Raw genomic sequence first — 16,666 nt, forward strand, 5'->3', positions numbered from 1 at the left:
TACTACCCTAATGGCTGGAATGTACGGGGTGGCTTATGAGGAAAGGCTGGACAGGCTAGGTTCGTATCTCCTGGAGTTTAGAAGAGTAAGAGGTGAGTTGATTGATACATGTAACATCCTTAGGGATATTGGCAGGGTGAATGTAGAGAGGATGTTTCCTCTAGAACCATGGGGTCACTGTTTAAAATATAAGGTCACTGCCTAAGACAGAGATAAGGAGAAGGTTTTCTCTCAGAGGGTCATTAGTCTTTGGAACTCTTCCTGAAAAGGAGCTGGAAGCAGAGTCTTTGAATATTTTATAAGTATAGGTAGATAGATTCTTGATAAGCAAGGCGGTGCTAGGTTATTGGGGGAGGTGGGTATGTGGGGGTTAAGGTTACAATCAGGGGGCAGCACGGTGGTGCAGTGGTTAGCACTGCCTCCTCACGGCACTGAGGTCCCAGGTTCGATCCCGGCCCTGGGTCACTGTCTGTGTGGAGTTTGCACATTCTCCCTCAGTCTGTGTGGGTTTCACTCCCACAACCCAAAGATGTGCAGGGTAGGTGAATTGGCCACACTAAATTGCCCCTCAATTGGAAAAAATGAATTGGGTACTCTAAATTTATTTTTAAAAAGGTTACAATTAGATCAGCCATGATTTTATCGAATAGCCGAGCAGCCACGTGAGGCCAAGTGGCCTATTCCTGCTCCTAAACCATATGCTTGTGTGATTTCTTTTTACGTGTACATGACAACCCTAATTTATCTTGATGGAAATGAATGAAAAACATAAAATAGTGGATCTAGTCATTAACTGCTTCCTCCAAATGTTCACTGGAGAAAAAAAACCTTGCCCTTATGGAACACTTTTCATGCCCCCTGGATGCCTGCAAATACTTTATAGTCAATGAATTCATTTTTGAAGTGCAGTTCACTATTTTAATGCAGAAAACGTGACAGCCAATTTTCACACCACAAACGGCAATTTATTGTTTGTTTTGAAATGGCCCATCAGGTCTGTGGACTCCTGGCCTAGTACTTAGAAATAGGAATTCATAGAACCTCCACAGTGCAGAAGGAGGCCATTTGGCCCATCAAGCCTGCGTGACCCTCCAAAAGAGCACCCAATCTCCATAACCCCACTGAAGCTGCACATCTTTACAACAACAAGGGGCAATTTAGCATGGCCAATCCACCTAATCTGCACATCTTTGGGCTGTGGGAAGAAATTGGAGCATCCGGAGAGAACCTACGCACACACGGGAGAAAGTTCAAACTCCACATGGTGGCGCACACAGTGGTTATCGCTGTTGCCTCACAGCATCAGCAACCTGGGAGTTAAGGTGGATTGGCCATGGTAAAATTACACCCTAGTGTCCAAAAGTTAGGTAGGGTTATGGGAATAAGGTGGGGGAGTGGGCAGAGGTAGGGCACTCTTTCGGAGGGTCAGTGCAGATCCGATGGGCTGAATGGCCTCTTTCTGCACTGTAGGGATTTTATGAAATTCCTACCCAGGAGGCTATGCTGGAATTACAAGATCAGTACAGCACTGGATGAATAATTCAGATGCCTGGATTATTATTAAAGAAAACACCATCGTAGAATTTGAGCTTCTTGGTTTTAAAAATCTACCAATAAAAAGCTGGATCAGTAAAAGTGACCATGAAGTGATTAATTTCTAATTAAAAACCCAACTGGTTCACTCTTTTCCTGTAGAGGAGGACACTGCGACTCTTATTTAGGTCTGATTTATGTGACTCCAATCTTATGCCAACATGGCTAACTCTGAGACCCTGATGTATACAGGGGATAAGGAGGGAGCAGAGGAGGGAATGTGGTCGCCATCAACTCGATAATGAAGTTAACTTTAACAGCAGAACTAGTTGTAAATTTTAGGATTTCTGGCAGCCAGGATGAGGGTTTGGGTCAGCAGTTTGTTGGGAAGGTCTGCAGCACCGGCCACTGCTGGGAAATGGAGTGGAGGGAAGAACACATTGTGTTGATCATCGGGACCCAAAGGGTTGGGTGTTGCAGAAAGCTTGTAGAACGCAGCAATCAGCAAAATGGGCAGCACATTAACACAGTGGTTATCACTGTTCCTTCATAGCGCCAGGGTCCCAGGTTTGATTCCCACTTGGGTTACTGTTTGTGCGGAAGCTGCATATTCTCCCCGTGTTTGCATGGGTTTCCTCCGGGTGCTCTGGTTTCCTCCCACAAGTCCCGAAAGACGTGGGCCGTTATTCTCCCCCCCCGCGCCGGGTGGGAGAATCGCGGGGGCGCACGCGAATCGTGCCACGCCGCCCCGACCCCCGCACACGATTCTCCCGCCCCCGGAAACCAGCGTGCGCGATTCGCAGCGGGCCGCTCGGAGAACCGGCGAGCAGCGATTCTCCGGCCGGATGGGCCGAGCGGCCGCTACGACACGAAAGGGCCCCGTCGGCGCCGTCCACCCCTGGTCGCTGCCGGCGGGAACTCTGCGGGAAAGCTGGGGGGGGGGCAGCCTTGCGGGGGGGGGCTCCTTCACCGGGGTGGCCTCCGATGGGGTCTGGCCCGCGATCGGGGCCCACCAATCGGTGGGCCAGCCTCTTTCCCCCCCCAAGGCCTACCTCCTTCCGCGCGCGGCCCCAGAATACCGGCTCCATGTTGGTGAGGGGCCGGCATGTGTAAGACGTTCCCCACGCATGCACCGCGTAAGGACACTGGAGTGGCGTGAACCGCTCCAGCGGCGTGCTGGCCCTCTGTAAGGGCCAGAATAGGTCGTGTCGGAGCCCTGTTTGCGCCGTTGTGAAACGCAACGGCGTTCACGACGGCGCGAACACTTGGCCTCAATATCGGAGAATCGCCCCTGTGCTTGTTAGGTGAATTGGACATTCTAAATTCTCCCTCTGTGTACCCAAACAGGCGCCGGAGTGTGGCAACTAGGGGATTTTCACATTAACTTCATTGCAGTATTAATGTAAGCCTCCTTGTGACAATAATAAAAATTATTATTATTATAAAAGGGGGTCCTTACATGGATCAGGGGGTTTGTTGCAGTGGAGGTCCAATACTGGGGTGGGGGGTCTGATACAGGGAGCGGGATCCTCTGATCATGAGGCTAAGTGTTGACGCCGTCGGAAACGCCGACACGGCCCCAGGATCAGCAATTCTGGCCCCTACAGGGGGCCAGCACGGCATTGGAGCTGTTCACACCGTTCCAGTGGCTGATCCGGCCGTGGATTGGGCGCCGGGGGATGCATGCATACACAGTGGGTCCGGCGCGAACCTGCGCATGCGCAGTCCCACCGGCGCGATTTTCGCGCATGCGCGGTGTCACCCTTGTCCGCGCCGGCCCTGGCCGAACATGGCACAGGAGTACAGGCGCCGGCGCGGAAGAAAGGAGGCCGGGAGACAGAGAGGCCGGCCGGCGATCAGTGGGTCCTGATCACAGCCAGGCCACATCAGAGCATGCCCCCGGGGTTGGACCCCTCCCACAGGCCGCCACCCGACCCTTCAACGTTGAGTTCCCCCCGGCTGAGAGCAGGTTAGAACAGAGGCGGCCGGACTCGACGTTTCCACGAAGGCCGTTCTGCCCATCCCGGCCTGAGAATCGGTGGGCCGCCCGCGTAGGACGGCCCGCGACCTGCACTGTGCCAACCACGCTGGCACGAATGGTGCCGAGTGGAGAATCACGTGCCGGTGTCGCGGCAGCGTCGCGCGATTCACGCCAGTCACGGGGATTCTCCGGTCCGGCCCCGGGCTGAGAGAATCCCCCCCAGGGAATCTGAACATTTACAATAGAGAGATTTGAGGGGATGGAAGAGGCACTCCTGCTCCTCATGAACTACAAATAGGGCTGGAAAGGCTCTTATCTGCGGGATCCAGCTCTCTCCCTGGCTAAGCTGACCTGCCAAACAGAGCTAAATCGGAAACTAGCCAAATGATTTAAATATTTGATTACTAATCGATCCCTCCAATAAAACCAGAAGTGGGTGCACTGTAGAGGTGTTTGAGTTGGGTTTCAATTCCCCTTCCATTAAACTCCTCTCCCACATGCCCTGAGGCTGGGCAGTTAGAGATCTACTTCTAACCTTAAAGATAAGGATAAAAGTGGTTGGGCTGAGATTAAAAATACTTCAGAAAATTAATTGAGAGATTTTCATGCTTTCAGTGAGGAACAGACCTTGACCTAATATTATTCCTGGTCTGAGAAAAGCACAGGGGACTTTCAACATTGCTGCCGACCAGTGCCTAGGATTCAGCAACCATGTCTGACTGTTACGTGGGATTCACTTTGTTGGGCTAAAGTCACTTACCATCCATTTGAGAGGCAACGTTACTCAAATTGACATATTTTGTGTAATTGTCTCTCAGTGGATTCCCAGCAGCATTGTGCCATCCTTCCCAAGCATACAGCAGCATTTTGTAACTCCGGGACTTTGCCATTGTTTCCACAAGATCTGGAAAGCCAGAAACAGGCAGTTATAGGACAGTCACACTGATAGAAAAAAAAACAGCATGAGAGATAGAGGCAAAGTCACCAATGCTTGTATCGGATAAAGGAACAACCGATGTCTCATCAAACACTCCCAGGACAGGTACAGCATGGGGTTAGATACAGAGTAAAGCTCCCTTGACACTCTCCGCATCAAACACTCCCAGGACAGGTACAGCATGGGGTTAGATACAGAGTAAAGCTCCCTTGACACTCTCCACATCAAACACTCCCAGGACAGGCTACAGCACAGGGTTAGACACAGAGAAAATCTCCTCCACACTGCTCCCATCAAACACTTCCAAGGCAAGTACAGCATGGTGTTAGATACACGGTAAAGCTCCCCCTACCCTGTCCCATCAAACACTTTCAGGACAAATAGCACAGGGTTAATGATGGAAAATCCAAGGTTCAATAATACGGTGAATCTTTGAAACTGCAAAGGAAGTAGCAATGGAATAAGAAGTGGAATCAACAGGATGGGAGCATCAAACACGATGGAGGGGAGAGAACAAAGGTACATGAAAGTCCAGTGTTAGAGGGGCAAATGGATTGAGGAACAAAGTAGTTAAACATCTTTACACTTTGCGATCCTTTATTTTCTCTTCCATTGCCACGTTTTCTCTGTGCTGTCCCACAATGCCGGGTAACTAAAGCTGATGCGAATCTGTGGCCTACAATAACTCGAACTTAAAGCTTCCTTGAAGACTGAACTCAATGTCCCTGCTCAACAGATCCTGACTGATGGACGGCTGGTTAACATCGGGCTGCGTCTACTTTTCCTGACAGTCATACCAGGTTAGTGTTCTAAATGTTGCCAAAATTATTTGTCAACCAATAAGATGGCAGTGTCCAGTTTTGTCTTGTTTAAAACTGCTCCTTTTGGAGTGTTGGAGAACAGACGATTATCACTGGACTCTTGTGCCGAAGGTTTTGGCATAGAAGAAGGTCATTTGGCCATTGAAGGATGAGGGACATGAGCTGCAAGGTTTGAGAAGCTGGGGTTTGTTCTCCTTGGAGCAAAAGAGATTGAATGGAGATTTGATGGAGGGGTACAGGTTTAGATGAAGTAGACAAAGATTAGCTGATCATACAGGAACTTGGGGGCACAAAATTGAAGATTTGGGCAAAAGATACAGCTGGGGTGTGAGGAAGACCTGGAACTCGCTGTCTACTAGCGTGGTGAAAGCAGAGATGATCAATAATTTCAAAAGGAAATTGGATGGACACCCAAGAAAGATATACTTGCAGGGCTATAGGGAATGACTAGATTGCTCGGCCGGGAGCGAGAATCAGCCACTCTCTGGCATTTTCTGATGAGCACAACACTCCAAACTAAGGAATGGGCCTTTGTGGCAATGGAGGACTCGTTCTGTATCCCACACTCCATGCTGAAAAGTATTTCTCAAAATGCTGCAGAAAATTGTCACCCTGTACTTCGAGCATTTTAAAAACGAAAACACATAAAATGGCTAAAATTGAAGAGACAAAATTGAAATGGAGACCATTTAGCCTGCACCAGATGAATATGACACCTTAAGTGCTGACAGTGGTGAGATTGTTCAGTGTGCCTTTTCGCATTATGGTCCTTTAATTGGTGCACCTCTTTGTCCCACGTGACTTACCAGGTTCGAGAGACCAGCAGTTATCCTCTTGGTTGGGTGGGCACACTTTAGCAGTGGAGTAAATGCTGTCCATTTCACTGAGGATTGTGTTGTACTGTAAAAAAAAGAGAGTTGATCAGCACTTTCCAACTCACCAGGAAAAGGTAATTTACCAGCTACAGGAGTTATAATGGAGTTCCCGGGTCATTACAGTCAGGAGGGATGGCGTAGTGATATTGTCACTTGACTAGTAATCAAGATATTTGGCACAAGATCAGGGTGCCTGCGTCCACATCCTGCCACATGGTGAAATTGGAATTTAAGAAGAAATCAGGAATTAAAAGTCGAGGGCCGGGATTCTCTGAAAATGCGGCAAAGTGTTGACGCTCGCGTAAACACGGGCGTGCATCATGCCGGCGTCAATGGGCCTCTTGGCCCAGCGATTCTGTTGTCCACAGGGGGCCAGCACGGCGCTGAGTGCTTCGCGCTGCTCCAGCTGCCGTACGCAGCCCTGCACTGCTCACCACGGGTCCGCGCATGCGCGCAGCGGCTGCTTGCATGCCGGCGCCATGCAACACGATGGAGCCACACAGCGGGCCGGCGGCAGAAGAAGGTAGGCCCCCTCCCCCCAGATCGCGTGCGCCCGCCGATTGGTGGCCCCCAATCGTGGGCCAGGCTGTCATGGAGGCCCCCCCCCGGATCCCCCCTGCTCCCCCCCCCCACCAGGACGGCCACCACACCGGCAGGAACTTGACCGGTTGACCAGGAGAGTCGCCGCGGGGGCCATCTTTCAATGGCCCCCGACCGGCGCCGCGTCGATCGCATGCGTGTGTTACGAATGTGATATAAAATAGTTACTTTAGAGATATTAGTTAATGTAATGTAGAAAAAAGCCACTTTGATTCTGGCAGGTAGAGACAAAGGATTTGAGACCGCATGGAAAAAGCAGGAAGAGGTGTGTCTATGAGAGTGATGCTGAATTGATAGGGGCCGGAGAAAGGGATTGGAAGTGAGCCAATCAGAATAGATCAAACAAGTCAGGAGGGACATAGGATGACCTATGGGTGTTGAGTATGTGAAACTTGATGCCATTTGAATGTATGAGTACTGATCTCTTTGTCTGGGACATTCACTTAGTTCCTGGGGCTGCAGACAGCAACATGTTATCTGTATCACTGTGGACTAGGTAGCTTGCAAGCTGAATAAAATAACTTCTGTTTTACTTGCAAATCCATCTCGACTTTTATTGAGGCCAGACTGACGGATAAAGAAATTTGGGAATCAACATTTGGTGCCGAAAACCGGGATTTCTCAGGGCGATCCTGGTCCAACTGCGAAATCAGAATTAGACTGATTATGAACAGGAGGATGGGGAACGAGGGCCCTCAATGTAGAACTGGAAAATGACCGCGCATTGATTGTTCCCCTCTTCTTATCGTCTGATTAGTCTGGTCACTCGCGGTTGGCACAGAAAGACCGCCTCTACGAAATCACAGGTCAGTCTGGGGATTAGCAATTTAATTGATGGGATTTCATATTGTTGTTTCGGCTTGGGTTAGGGTTTTGGGTTGATGTGACATCTCAAATGATGATTCAATTCCAAGTATAAGGGTTCAGAGGCTGATGGGACTTCAGTAATGAAGGTTCAGTCTATTATATGGGTTCAGGGGCTGATGGGACTTCAGTAATGAAGGTGCAGTCTATTATATGGGTTCAGGGGCTGATGGGACTTCAGTACTGAAGGTTCAGTCCAGTATAACTGTTTTTAAATCTGAAGATGGTTCAACTCTATGTGTGAGTGTTTTAAATATATAGTTGATTAAGCTAAAATTGTCTCCTTGGACTGTATTGGCGAAAAACGCAGTTCCGAGGACTGGTTGAGATTGTGGGGAATGCTGCATATTGGTTGAAGCAGAAGTCTCTCAAAGGGTTAACAGCAGCAGGCAAAGTTAACGACAGACAGTGCTTCTCACTCAGGCCTTGAGATAACAGCACCAGTCACTAGTGTAATCGGATAACTTTCCTTTGAGTCAGTGAACACCAGCAAAGTTACGTTTTGAATTAATTAAAGGAAACCAGTGGGTTTCTCCACCTCTTTGATAAAAGTTATTATTTTCGAAAGCAATTGATTGAAATTGCCAGAATCGTAAGTTTTGCTTACTTGAAATAAGGTTTATCTCATTTTATCTGGAGATTAATAGAAACTTAAAGAAGATCATGGACACCATTTTAAAAAGTGTCAATCTGGAGATGATAGTTGATTTTGCTAATACTTATGTGTATGTAAAAGAAAAAAAACTTGTTAAAAGAAAAATTGTTAAGATAAAGAAATAATTAAGTTGTAAATGTTATACAAGTTTGTGTTAAGCAAATTGTAAATTTAGTTCTGAGTTGAGATCAGAGCTAAGCTTGCAAGTTGCAGTAATTCAATTTGAATTTTCAAACATTTTTAAGTTTTAAAAAAAAAAAAGCGCAAGTAGAGGAAAGGCGCGGGTCAAACAAGAGATGAGCTACGTAGTTCAATGGCTGGCCTTGAATTGACAGAAAAAGAAAAATTCAATAATTTGGAAAAGTAAGCATATCACCGAAGTCTCTCCAAACTAAGCAGAAACCACAAGATTCGGGAACAAAGGAAGCTGAAACAACTTCTTTTGAAGAGAAAGAACTCCCCCTAGTGACAGGGAGAGACGTTGAAGTCTTGGAACAACCAGGGGAAATAGCTAGAGTGCCCCCTGGTGACATTCGGAGACAGTTACCGATTAGGAAGATGCGAAACCCCGATGCAGTGACTGTGGGAGCGAAACCCACGATAGACGTTTACTTCCCATGGACACCCAGTGAGATGATGGCTATTATGTCTACAATCCCAGATAGAAAAAATCTCCTGCTGCCTTCATGGATTCCTTGAGAACTACCATCTCAATTTATCAAGCTGATTTAAGGGACCTCTGGGCCCTAGTCCAGCAGATTTTAACCCCAGCAGAGTACCGCAATTATCTTAAACACCTGAATTATGCTAGTCATGCCGCACTTCAGCAGGCCTATGCGTTAGACGACGATAGAAGGACACAGATCTTGAATGCGTTGAATAGCACATTTCAAAGGCCCATAAATCTTTCTGTTATCTTAGACCTAAAACCTAAGAAGACTGAAGAGCCAGAGGAATTTCTGGAGCGTTTTAATGAAATCTACCGGGGGCAGTCAGGCGATTTGCTGTATCAAAATGGTCAGAATTCCCCTCAATATTGTGCTATGTTAATGCATTGCCTACCACCTTCCGTGGTTACTGCTGTGAAATGGAATAACATGAATTGGACAGAGAACGACCCTTCCCAGATGAAAAGGGCAGTCAGATTTTATTGGAAGGAGGGTGTAGGCCAAGAAGGAGGCTCAGTTACAAAGGTTAAGACTGAGTATGTAATGAAAAAGGATGATTGGCGATCCCAACAAGCAGCAGAAATGGTAGTTTACCAGCAGGAGCCCCAATATAATGACTTTGGGTGGGTGGATCAGCGAAGAGGAGGATACCAAACCCACCCACAGGGACCCTCACCCCCTTTTTATGGCCCACCGAACGAATCAATAGCTCTACAACCGCAGCCCCCTCTGAGGGGCCATTGGTCTACTGGAAGAAGAGGACGGGGCAGCCATGTCTTCTGTGCAATCAGCACTTAAATTACCATTATCCGACCACACGCAGCAATTGTCAGGGTTCCAAGGACAGGTGTGTGAGTATCCTATTTCTGAACCTGTGACAGTCACTTACGAGAATAAGTCTGCAGATCATCAGTTTGTAGTGACTACTGGATTGGACTGTAACTTGTTGGCCCGAGATTTACTGTGTATCTTCCAGCTACAGCTAGAATGCGGAGATGAGGGTGTAACGGTTACATCATGGAGGATGAGACAACAGTGCTATATTTCTATCACCCCCCAGTGGTGGACGTTAGACGTTGAACAGTCACTGCATCACGTTACCCTGGCCTATGACAGAACTGGACGAAACAGGGAGTTGGAGGACAAATACCGGCCATTACTTGAGACCGAATGGCCAGTCAAGGTTACAGCCACAGTCACGGGAAAAGAAGGTACAGCCGATTTTGTTACAATATCACCACATTTATGGCCACAGTCAGCTTCGGTAAGCCCTCATATTACACGTCAGGTCCATGACCAGTACCATGCCAGGGATATGGGGCGAATGGTCAGGAGGGCAGTGGATCATTCGGATCCAACAGACTACGCACTTCAAGTCATGCCGGACGGCACTACCATAAAATATTTTGAAGTCCCTGAAACGATTAACACTCGACTGCAGCATCACAGGGGACATGATGTGTTGGAATATGTCAATCCACAGGTCTGGGCGGAATACCCATCACAAGTGGGAAAGACAAATGTTACACCTATTAAGGTGATGATTAAGGATCATGTAAAGCTACCTTCCATTCGACAATACCCCCTGAAATCTCAAGCTGCTCCATCAATAGATAAATTAATTCAATAGCAGTTGAAACAGGGTATTTTGGTCCCTTGCCAATCAGAATGTAACACCTCCATACTTGCTGTGCCTAAACCAGCCAAACCAGACCAGTACAGATTAGTACAGGATTTACGTTCAATCAATGCCATCGCATAGCCGTTACATGCTCTCACCCTCCAACAGGATATTACGGTGTATAGCTCCCACTCGGTCATCGCACTACTGAGGCAACTGCAGACTCAGCATCTTACCGCAGCTCGTCAGAATAGGTATGAGATATACCTTTTGAACAATCCACGTCTGACATTTAAATACTGTACCACTATCAATCCAGCCTGTTTTCTTAGCGGTCCCCCTGTCCATGAAGACGCACCTGGCCACGACTGTTTAGCCTTGATTCAGGAAACTACCACGATAAGGGGCGATTTGAGTGACATTTCGTCAGAACAACCTGACATGATTATGTGTGGTCAAATATCCCACCGGGGTTTAGTTAATGACCTACTGCAGGCCCTCCTTATGCCCGCGCAGATTTCCGTTATTAAATGCGCTGCCCACACGAATGGTACAACCCCAGTTGACGTTGGTAATGAACGAGCAGATTGTGCAGCGCGAACAGTCGCGCAAATTCAGCAAGTGATGGTGCCTAAGATGTTAAGTCAGACTAAACGATCTACTATAAATATGTCTGCTTCTGACAAGTCAATGCCAACCATCCAAGACGTCATAAGGTTACAGGAGGACGCTCCTGAGAGTGATGAACAAATGTGGAAACGGTTAGGTTGTACATATGATTCTGTTTCCTCTTTATGGACCACGCCTGCACATCAGACTTGTATGTCTGATGTGCTGGCTTTATGGGTCATTGAATGTGTACACTTTGCAACTCATTGTGGGGCTCGAGGGACTAGTGATTTGTTGCTGGACACTTGGTGGCACCCTAAAATGCAGGGGTTGGCCCAAAGTATCAGTAATCGGTGTTTGATTTGTCAGCAATATAACACCGGAAAAGGTATCCCTTGTGGGAAGGGGCAAACCCCGTTGCCCAGTGGTCCCTTGGAGACGCTCCAAATGGATTACATTGAGTTGGAAAGGTGTCAATGTTATAAATATGTTTTGGTCATTGTGGATGTGTTCAGCAGATGGGTTGAGGCGTATCCGACCATCGATAATAAAGCTGCTACTGTGGTTAAAGTCTTGATGAGGGAAATCATTCCCCGGTACGGTATACCAGCTCAGTTAAGTTCTGATAATGGGACTCATTTTATTGGACAAATTAACAAGGAGTTTTGCTCCCAGTTGGGCATACGCCAGCAGTTACACTGTGCTTACAGACCGCAGGCGGCCGGGTTGGTTGAGAGACACAATCAGACCCTCAAAACTAAATTGGCTAAATTAAGAGCAGACACGGGACTGACATGGCTTAAGTTGCTCCCCGTTGCCCTCTTCCAGCTGCGGGTTACACCTGCGGGACCGGCCCGGCTCTCTCCCGCCGAGATTCTTTATGGCAGGCCTCTTAGAACTCCCTGGAGCCTGCAGGTTCCCAGACTGGTTCAGTTTCATCAGATGACTGAAGAGATGACCACCTATGTTCTAGCCCTCACGCTAGTGCTCAAGGAACTCCATGGCCAGGTCCGCGCGGCTCACCAGCCATCGCCCCCAGTACCTAGCTCACTTTCAGTCCAGCCCGGTAGTTATGTCATGGTCAAAACTTGGACTAGGAAGGGGTCGGAGCCGCGATGGGACGGGCCCTTCCAAGTTCTCCTTACCACCCCCACAGCAGTTAAAGTGGAGGGGCGAAGTGCTTGGGTCACTGTAAATTGAGTCCATCTCCACTACTGTAAAAGGTCGGATACTAACCTGCCTCCCTTCTCCAGTGCTATTTTACAGGTGTGGAGCATGATGGAGTGGCTACGCATCGTCTGTATGATATTTGGCCTCACTTCGCTTGGCGTGTTATTGGCGATGGACATGGAAAAGGGGAGTATTATGTATCTGTGTAGCCCCAACCAATCTACAAGGTTACATCACCTCTGCAAAGGTGATGTTCTTCGCTGCCCCCATATACGAGGACATGGTATCGACTCATGGAAGGTCATCAAAGTTAAGGAGAATGCAGGAGTCATGAAGCAGTTGCACCGGTCCCGACGATGGGAAGGGAACATTATATGGACATTGCCTTGTTTTTGGAATACATGTAAATTCGATTTTGGATGTGTTAAGAGTGGTGCAATAAAGGTAATATCAGGCTGTCAGAAGAGCGTAGGAAGAGGCTATGAGGAAGTGAAAGGGACTAGAGACTAGAGAGAGGATGGGGCATATGAGAAGGGAAGTACAGCTAGAACGTAGGTTACCGGGAGATACACTTAAGTTAGTTAAAGGGCAAACTGAGGAAAACCCGGGTAGTAAACCTTGGGAGCCCTCGGGGCAATAACCAAGGAATTGTCTCAGCTACGGTTGTTTGCAATGCAGAACCGGTATGCTCTTGACTATCTTCTGGCCCGTGAGGTCGGGGTATGCGCCATAGTGCAGGGCAAGTGTATCATGGGAGTTCAGGATAACATCACTAAATTTATGGATCACATACGGGATCACCTGGACAGAATGCAGGATCCTGGCTCTTGGGGTAACTGGGGATTTGGAGGTTGGAAGGACTGGTTGATAAATATGGCCATGTATCTAGTGGTAGCTATCGGCTGCATCTTTGTAGGCCTGGCCATCCTTAAATGTGTGATGGGTAGAATGCGGGGTGCACTGGATCAGATCACCGCCCCAAAAAATTTAACTGTTAAAATCCATGAGGGTGAGGCAGATGAAGGCTAAGACAGGAATTGGAAATGCAGCGACGGATCTTTTTAGATGAGGAACCGTAGCAATGGATTGGATAGTTCGGTTATCATGGAATGATAAAAGGAGGGAATGACGAATGTGATATAAAATAGTTACTTTAGAGATATTAGTTAATGTAATGTAGAAATAAGCCACTTTGATTCTGGCAGGTAGAGACAAAGGATTTGAGACCGCATGGAAAAAGCAGGAAGAGGTGTGTCTATGAGAGTGATGCTGCATTGATAGGGGCCGAAGAAAGGGATTGGAAGTGAGCCAATCAGAATAGATCAAACAAGTCAGGAGGGACATAGGATGACCTATGGGTGTCGAGTATGTGAAACTTGATGCCATTTGAATGTATGAGTACTGATCTCTTTGTCTGGGACATTCACTTAGTTCCCGGGGCTGCAGACAGCAACATGTTATCTGTATCACTGTGGACTAGGTAGCTTGCAAGCTGAATAAAATAACTTCTGTTTTACTTGCAAATCCATCTCGACTTTTATTGAGGCCAGACTGACGGATAAAGAAATTTGGGAATCAACATGTGTGCGACTGGCACCGATTCTCCGGTCCCCGGAGAATCTCATCCCGGCGTCGGACCGGCGTCACGGGCCATCTCGGCGTCAACTCCGATTCTCCAAGCCGGTGCGGGCTTGGAGAATCCCGGCCTAATTCTAAAAGTCCAACCATTTTTGATTGGAAATGAAGGGACAAAGTCAAGAAGAACATAAGGAAATCAAAGAGAGGGCATGAAAGTAGGTTCGCAAGTTAAAGAAAATCCAAAGATATTTTACCAATATCTTAATGGTAAAAGGTTAGTTAAGGAAAAAGTGGGGTCTATCAGAGATGAAGAAGGGAACTTGTGTGTAGATGCAGAGGCTGTGGGAAAGGTTTTAAATGAATGTTTTGCCTCCGTATTTACAAAGGAAATGGATAATGCAGACATAGTAGTCCAGGAAAGACACAGATATTGAATGGGATAATCATAAAGAGAGAGGAAGTACTCAAAGGGTTGAAATCTTGAAAGTTGATAAGTCGCCAGGGCCAGATGGATTTTTTCTGAGGCTACAGATGGAGGTCTGGGAGGAGATATCTGATGCTCGAAGGATGATTTTCCAATCCTCACTAGACACAGGGGAGCTACCAGAGGACTGGAGAAATGCAAACGTGGTTCCATTGTTTAAAAAGGGATCGAAGGAAATGCTAAACAATTAGAGATCTGTCTTAATATAGTCTTACGTCAGTGGTGGATAAATTAGTAGAATCAATCCTGGGAGATAGGATTAACTATCACATATAAAGGCATGGACTCCGGGATAGCCAGGATGGATTTGTTCAAGGAAGGTCTTGCCTCACAAATTTGATTGAATTCTTTGAGGAAGTAACAAGAAAGGTTGATTAAGGTAGTGCAGTGGATGTGGTTACATGGATTTTAGCAAGGCGTTTGACAAAGTCTCACATGGCAGATTGATCAAGAAAGTAAAAGCCCATGGGTTATAAGGCAATGTAGCAAACTGGATCAAAAGTTGGCTTAGTAACAGGAAACAAAGGGTATTGGTCGATTGCTGTCCTTGCAATTTGAAAGTTGTTTCAAGTGGGCAGCACGATAGCACAAGTGGATAGCACTGTGGCTTCATAGCGCCAGAGTCCCAGGTTCGATCCCCGCTGGGTCACTGTCTATGCGGAGTCTGCATGTTCTCCCCGTGTCTGTGTGGGTTTCCTCCGGGTGCTCCGGTTTCCTCCCACAGTCCAAAGACGTGCGGATTAGGTGGATTGGCCATGATAAATTGCCCTTAGTGACCAAAAAGGTTAGGAGGGGTTATTGGGTTCCGGGGATAGGGTGGAAGTGAGGGCTTAAGTGGGCCGGTGCAGACTCGATGGGCCGAATGGCCTCCTTCTGCACTGTATGTTCTATATGGTCATGAGGTCATGTTGCAGCTGTACAAAACTCTGGTGTGGCCGCATTTGGAGTATTGCATGCAATTCTGGTCGCCGCATTATAGGAAGGATGTGGAAGCATTGGAAAGGGTGCAGAGGAGATTTACCAGAATGTTGCCTGGCATGGAGGGAAGATCTTATGACGGAAGGCTGAGGGACTTGAGGCTGTTTTCGTTAGAGAGAAGAAGGTTAAGAGGTGACTTAATTCAGGCATACAAGATGATCAGAGGATTAGATAGGGTAGACAGTGAGAGCCTTTTTCCTCGGATGGTGATGTCTAGCACAAGGAGACATAGCTTTAAATTGAGGGGAGATAGATATAGGACAGATGTCAGAGGTAGGTTCTTTACTCAGAGAGTAGTAAGGGCGTGGAATTCCCTGCCTGCAACAATAGTGGACTCGCCAACATTAAGGGCATTCAAATGGTTATTGGATAGACATATGGACGATAAGGGAATAGTGTAGATGGGCTTTAGAGTGGTTTCACAGGTCGGCGCAACATCGAGGGCCGAAGGGCCTGTACTGCGCTGTAATGTTCTATGTTCTAAGGTGTTCCACAGGGCTCGATGTTGGGAGCCTTACTGTTTGTGTTATATATCAATGATTTGGATGTGAAGGTGGGGGACACGATTGGGAAATTTGCAGATGACAAAGATTGGCCGAGTGGTGGACAGTGTGGATGATAGCTACAATCTCTAAAATGGTATAGATGGGTTGGTTGAGTGGGTGATAAAGTGGCAGATGGAATTTAACACAGATGAATGTGAGGTCATGTGGGGAGGCATGGTGGCGCAGTGGTTAACACTGCTGCCTCACAGCGCCGAGGACCCGAGTTCGATCCCAGCCCCAGGTCCATGTGCCGTTTACACATTCTGTCATGTCTGCGTGGATTTCACCCCCACAACCCAAAGGTGTGTAGGGCAGGTGAATTGGCCATGCTAAATTGCCCCTTAATTGGAAAAAAATTGGGTAATCTAAATTTATAAATAGAAAAAAAGCGAGGTCAAACAGTTATAGAAAGTACAGAATAAATGGAATATACTAAGAGGTGTAGGTGAAATGGGAGATCTTGGCGTACAGGTATACAAGTCCCTAAAGGCAGCAGTTCAAATAGACAATGTTGTAAAGTAAGCATGTGGAATGCTCTCCTTTATTGGCAGAGGTATAGAATATAAAGTATATAGTAAGGATATAATGTTGGAATTGTATAAGACCACAACTGGAGTATTGTGTTCAGTTCTGGTCACCACATTACAGGAAGGGTGTATTTACTCTGGAGCGAGTGTAGCAGAAGTTTACAAGAATGTTGCCAGGGCTAGAAAAGTGTAGCTATGAGGAGAGATTGGATAGATTGGG

At 47.3% G+C, this 16,666-nt stretch overlaps 1 protein-coding gene across 1 annotated transcript in view; it reads right to left on the reverse strand.

The window, feature by feature from the left end:
• Positions 1 to 16,666, reverse strand: part of ace (angiotensin I converting enzyme (peptidyl-dipeptidase A) 1) — a 534,228-nt gene that overhangs the window by 395,492 nt on the left and 122,070 nt on the right. The window contains exons 3-4 of the mRNA XM_072486945.1: positions 6,079 to 6,172; positions 4,275 to 4,418 (exon numbers count right to left, since the gene is read on the reverse strand). Of these exons, the coding sequence (XP_072343046.1) occupies positions 4,275 to 4,418; positions 6,079 to 6,172 (238 nt within the window). The remainder of the gene's footprint in view (positions 1 to 4,274; positions 4,419 to 6,078; positions 6,173 to 16,666) is intronic.

The sequence above is a fragment of the Scyliorhinus torazame genome, chromosome 21, assembly GCF_047496885.1.
Source record: "Scyliorhinus torazame isolate Kashiwa2021f chromosome 21, sScyTor2.1, whole genome shotgun sequence".
Classification (NCBI taxonomy): Eukaryota; Metazoa; Chordata; class Chondrichthyes; order Carcharhiniformes; family Scyliorhinidae; genus Scyliorhinus; species Scyliorhinus torazame.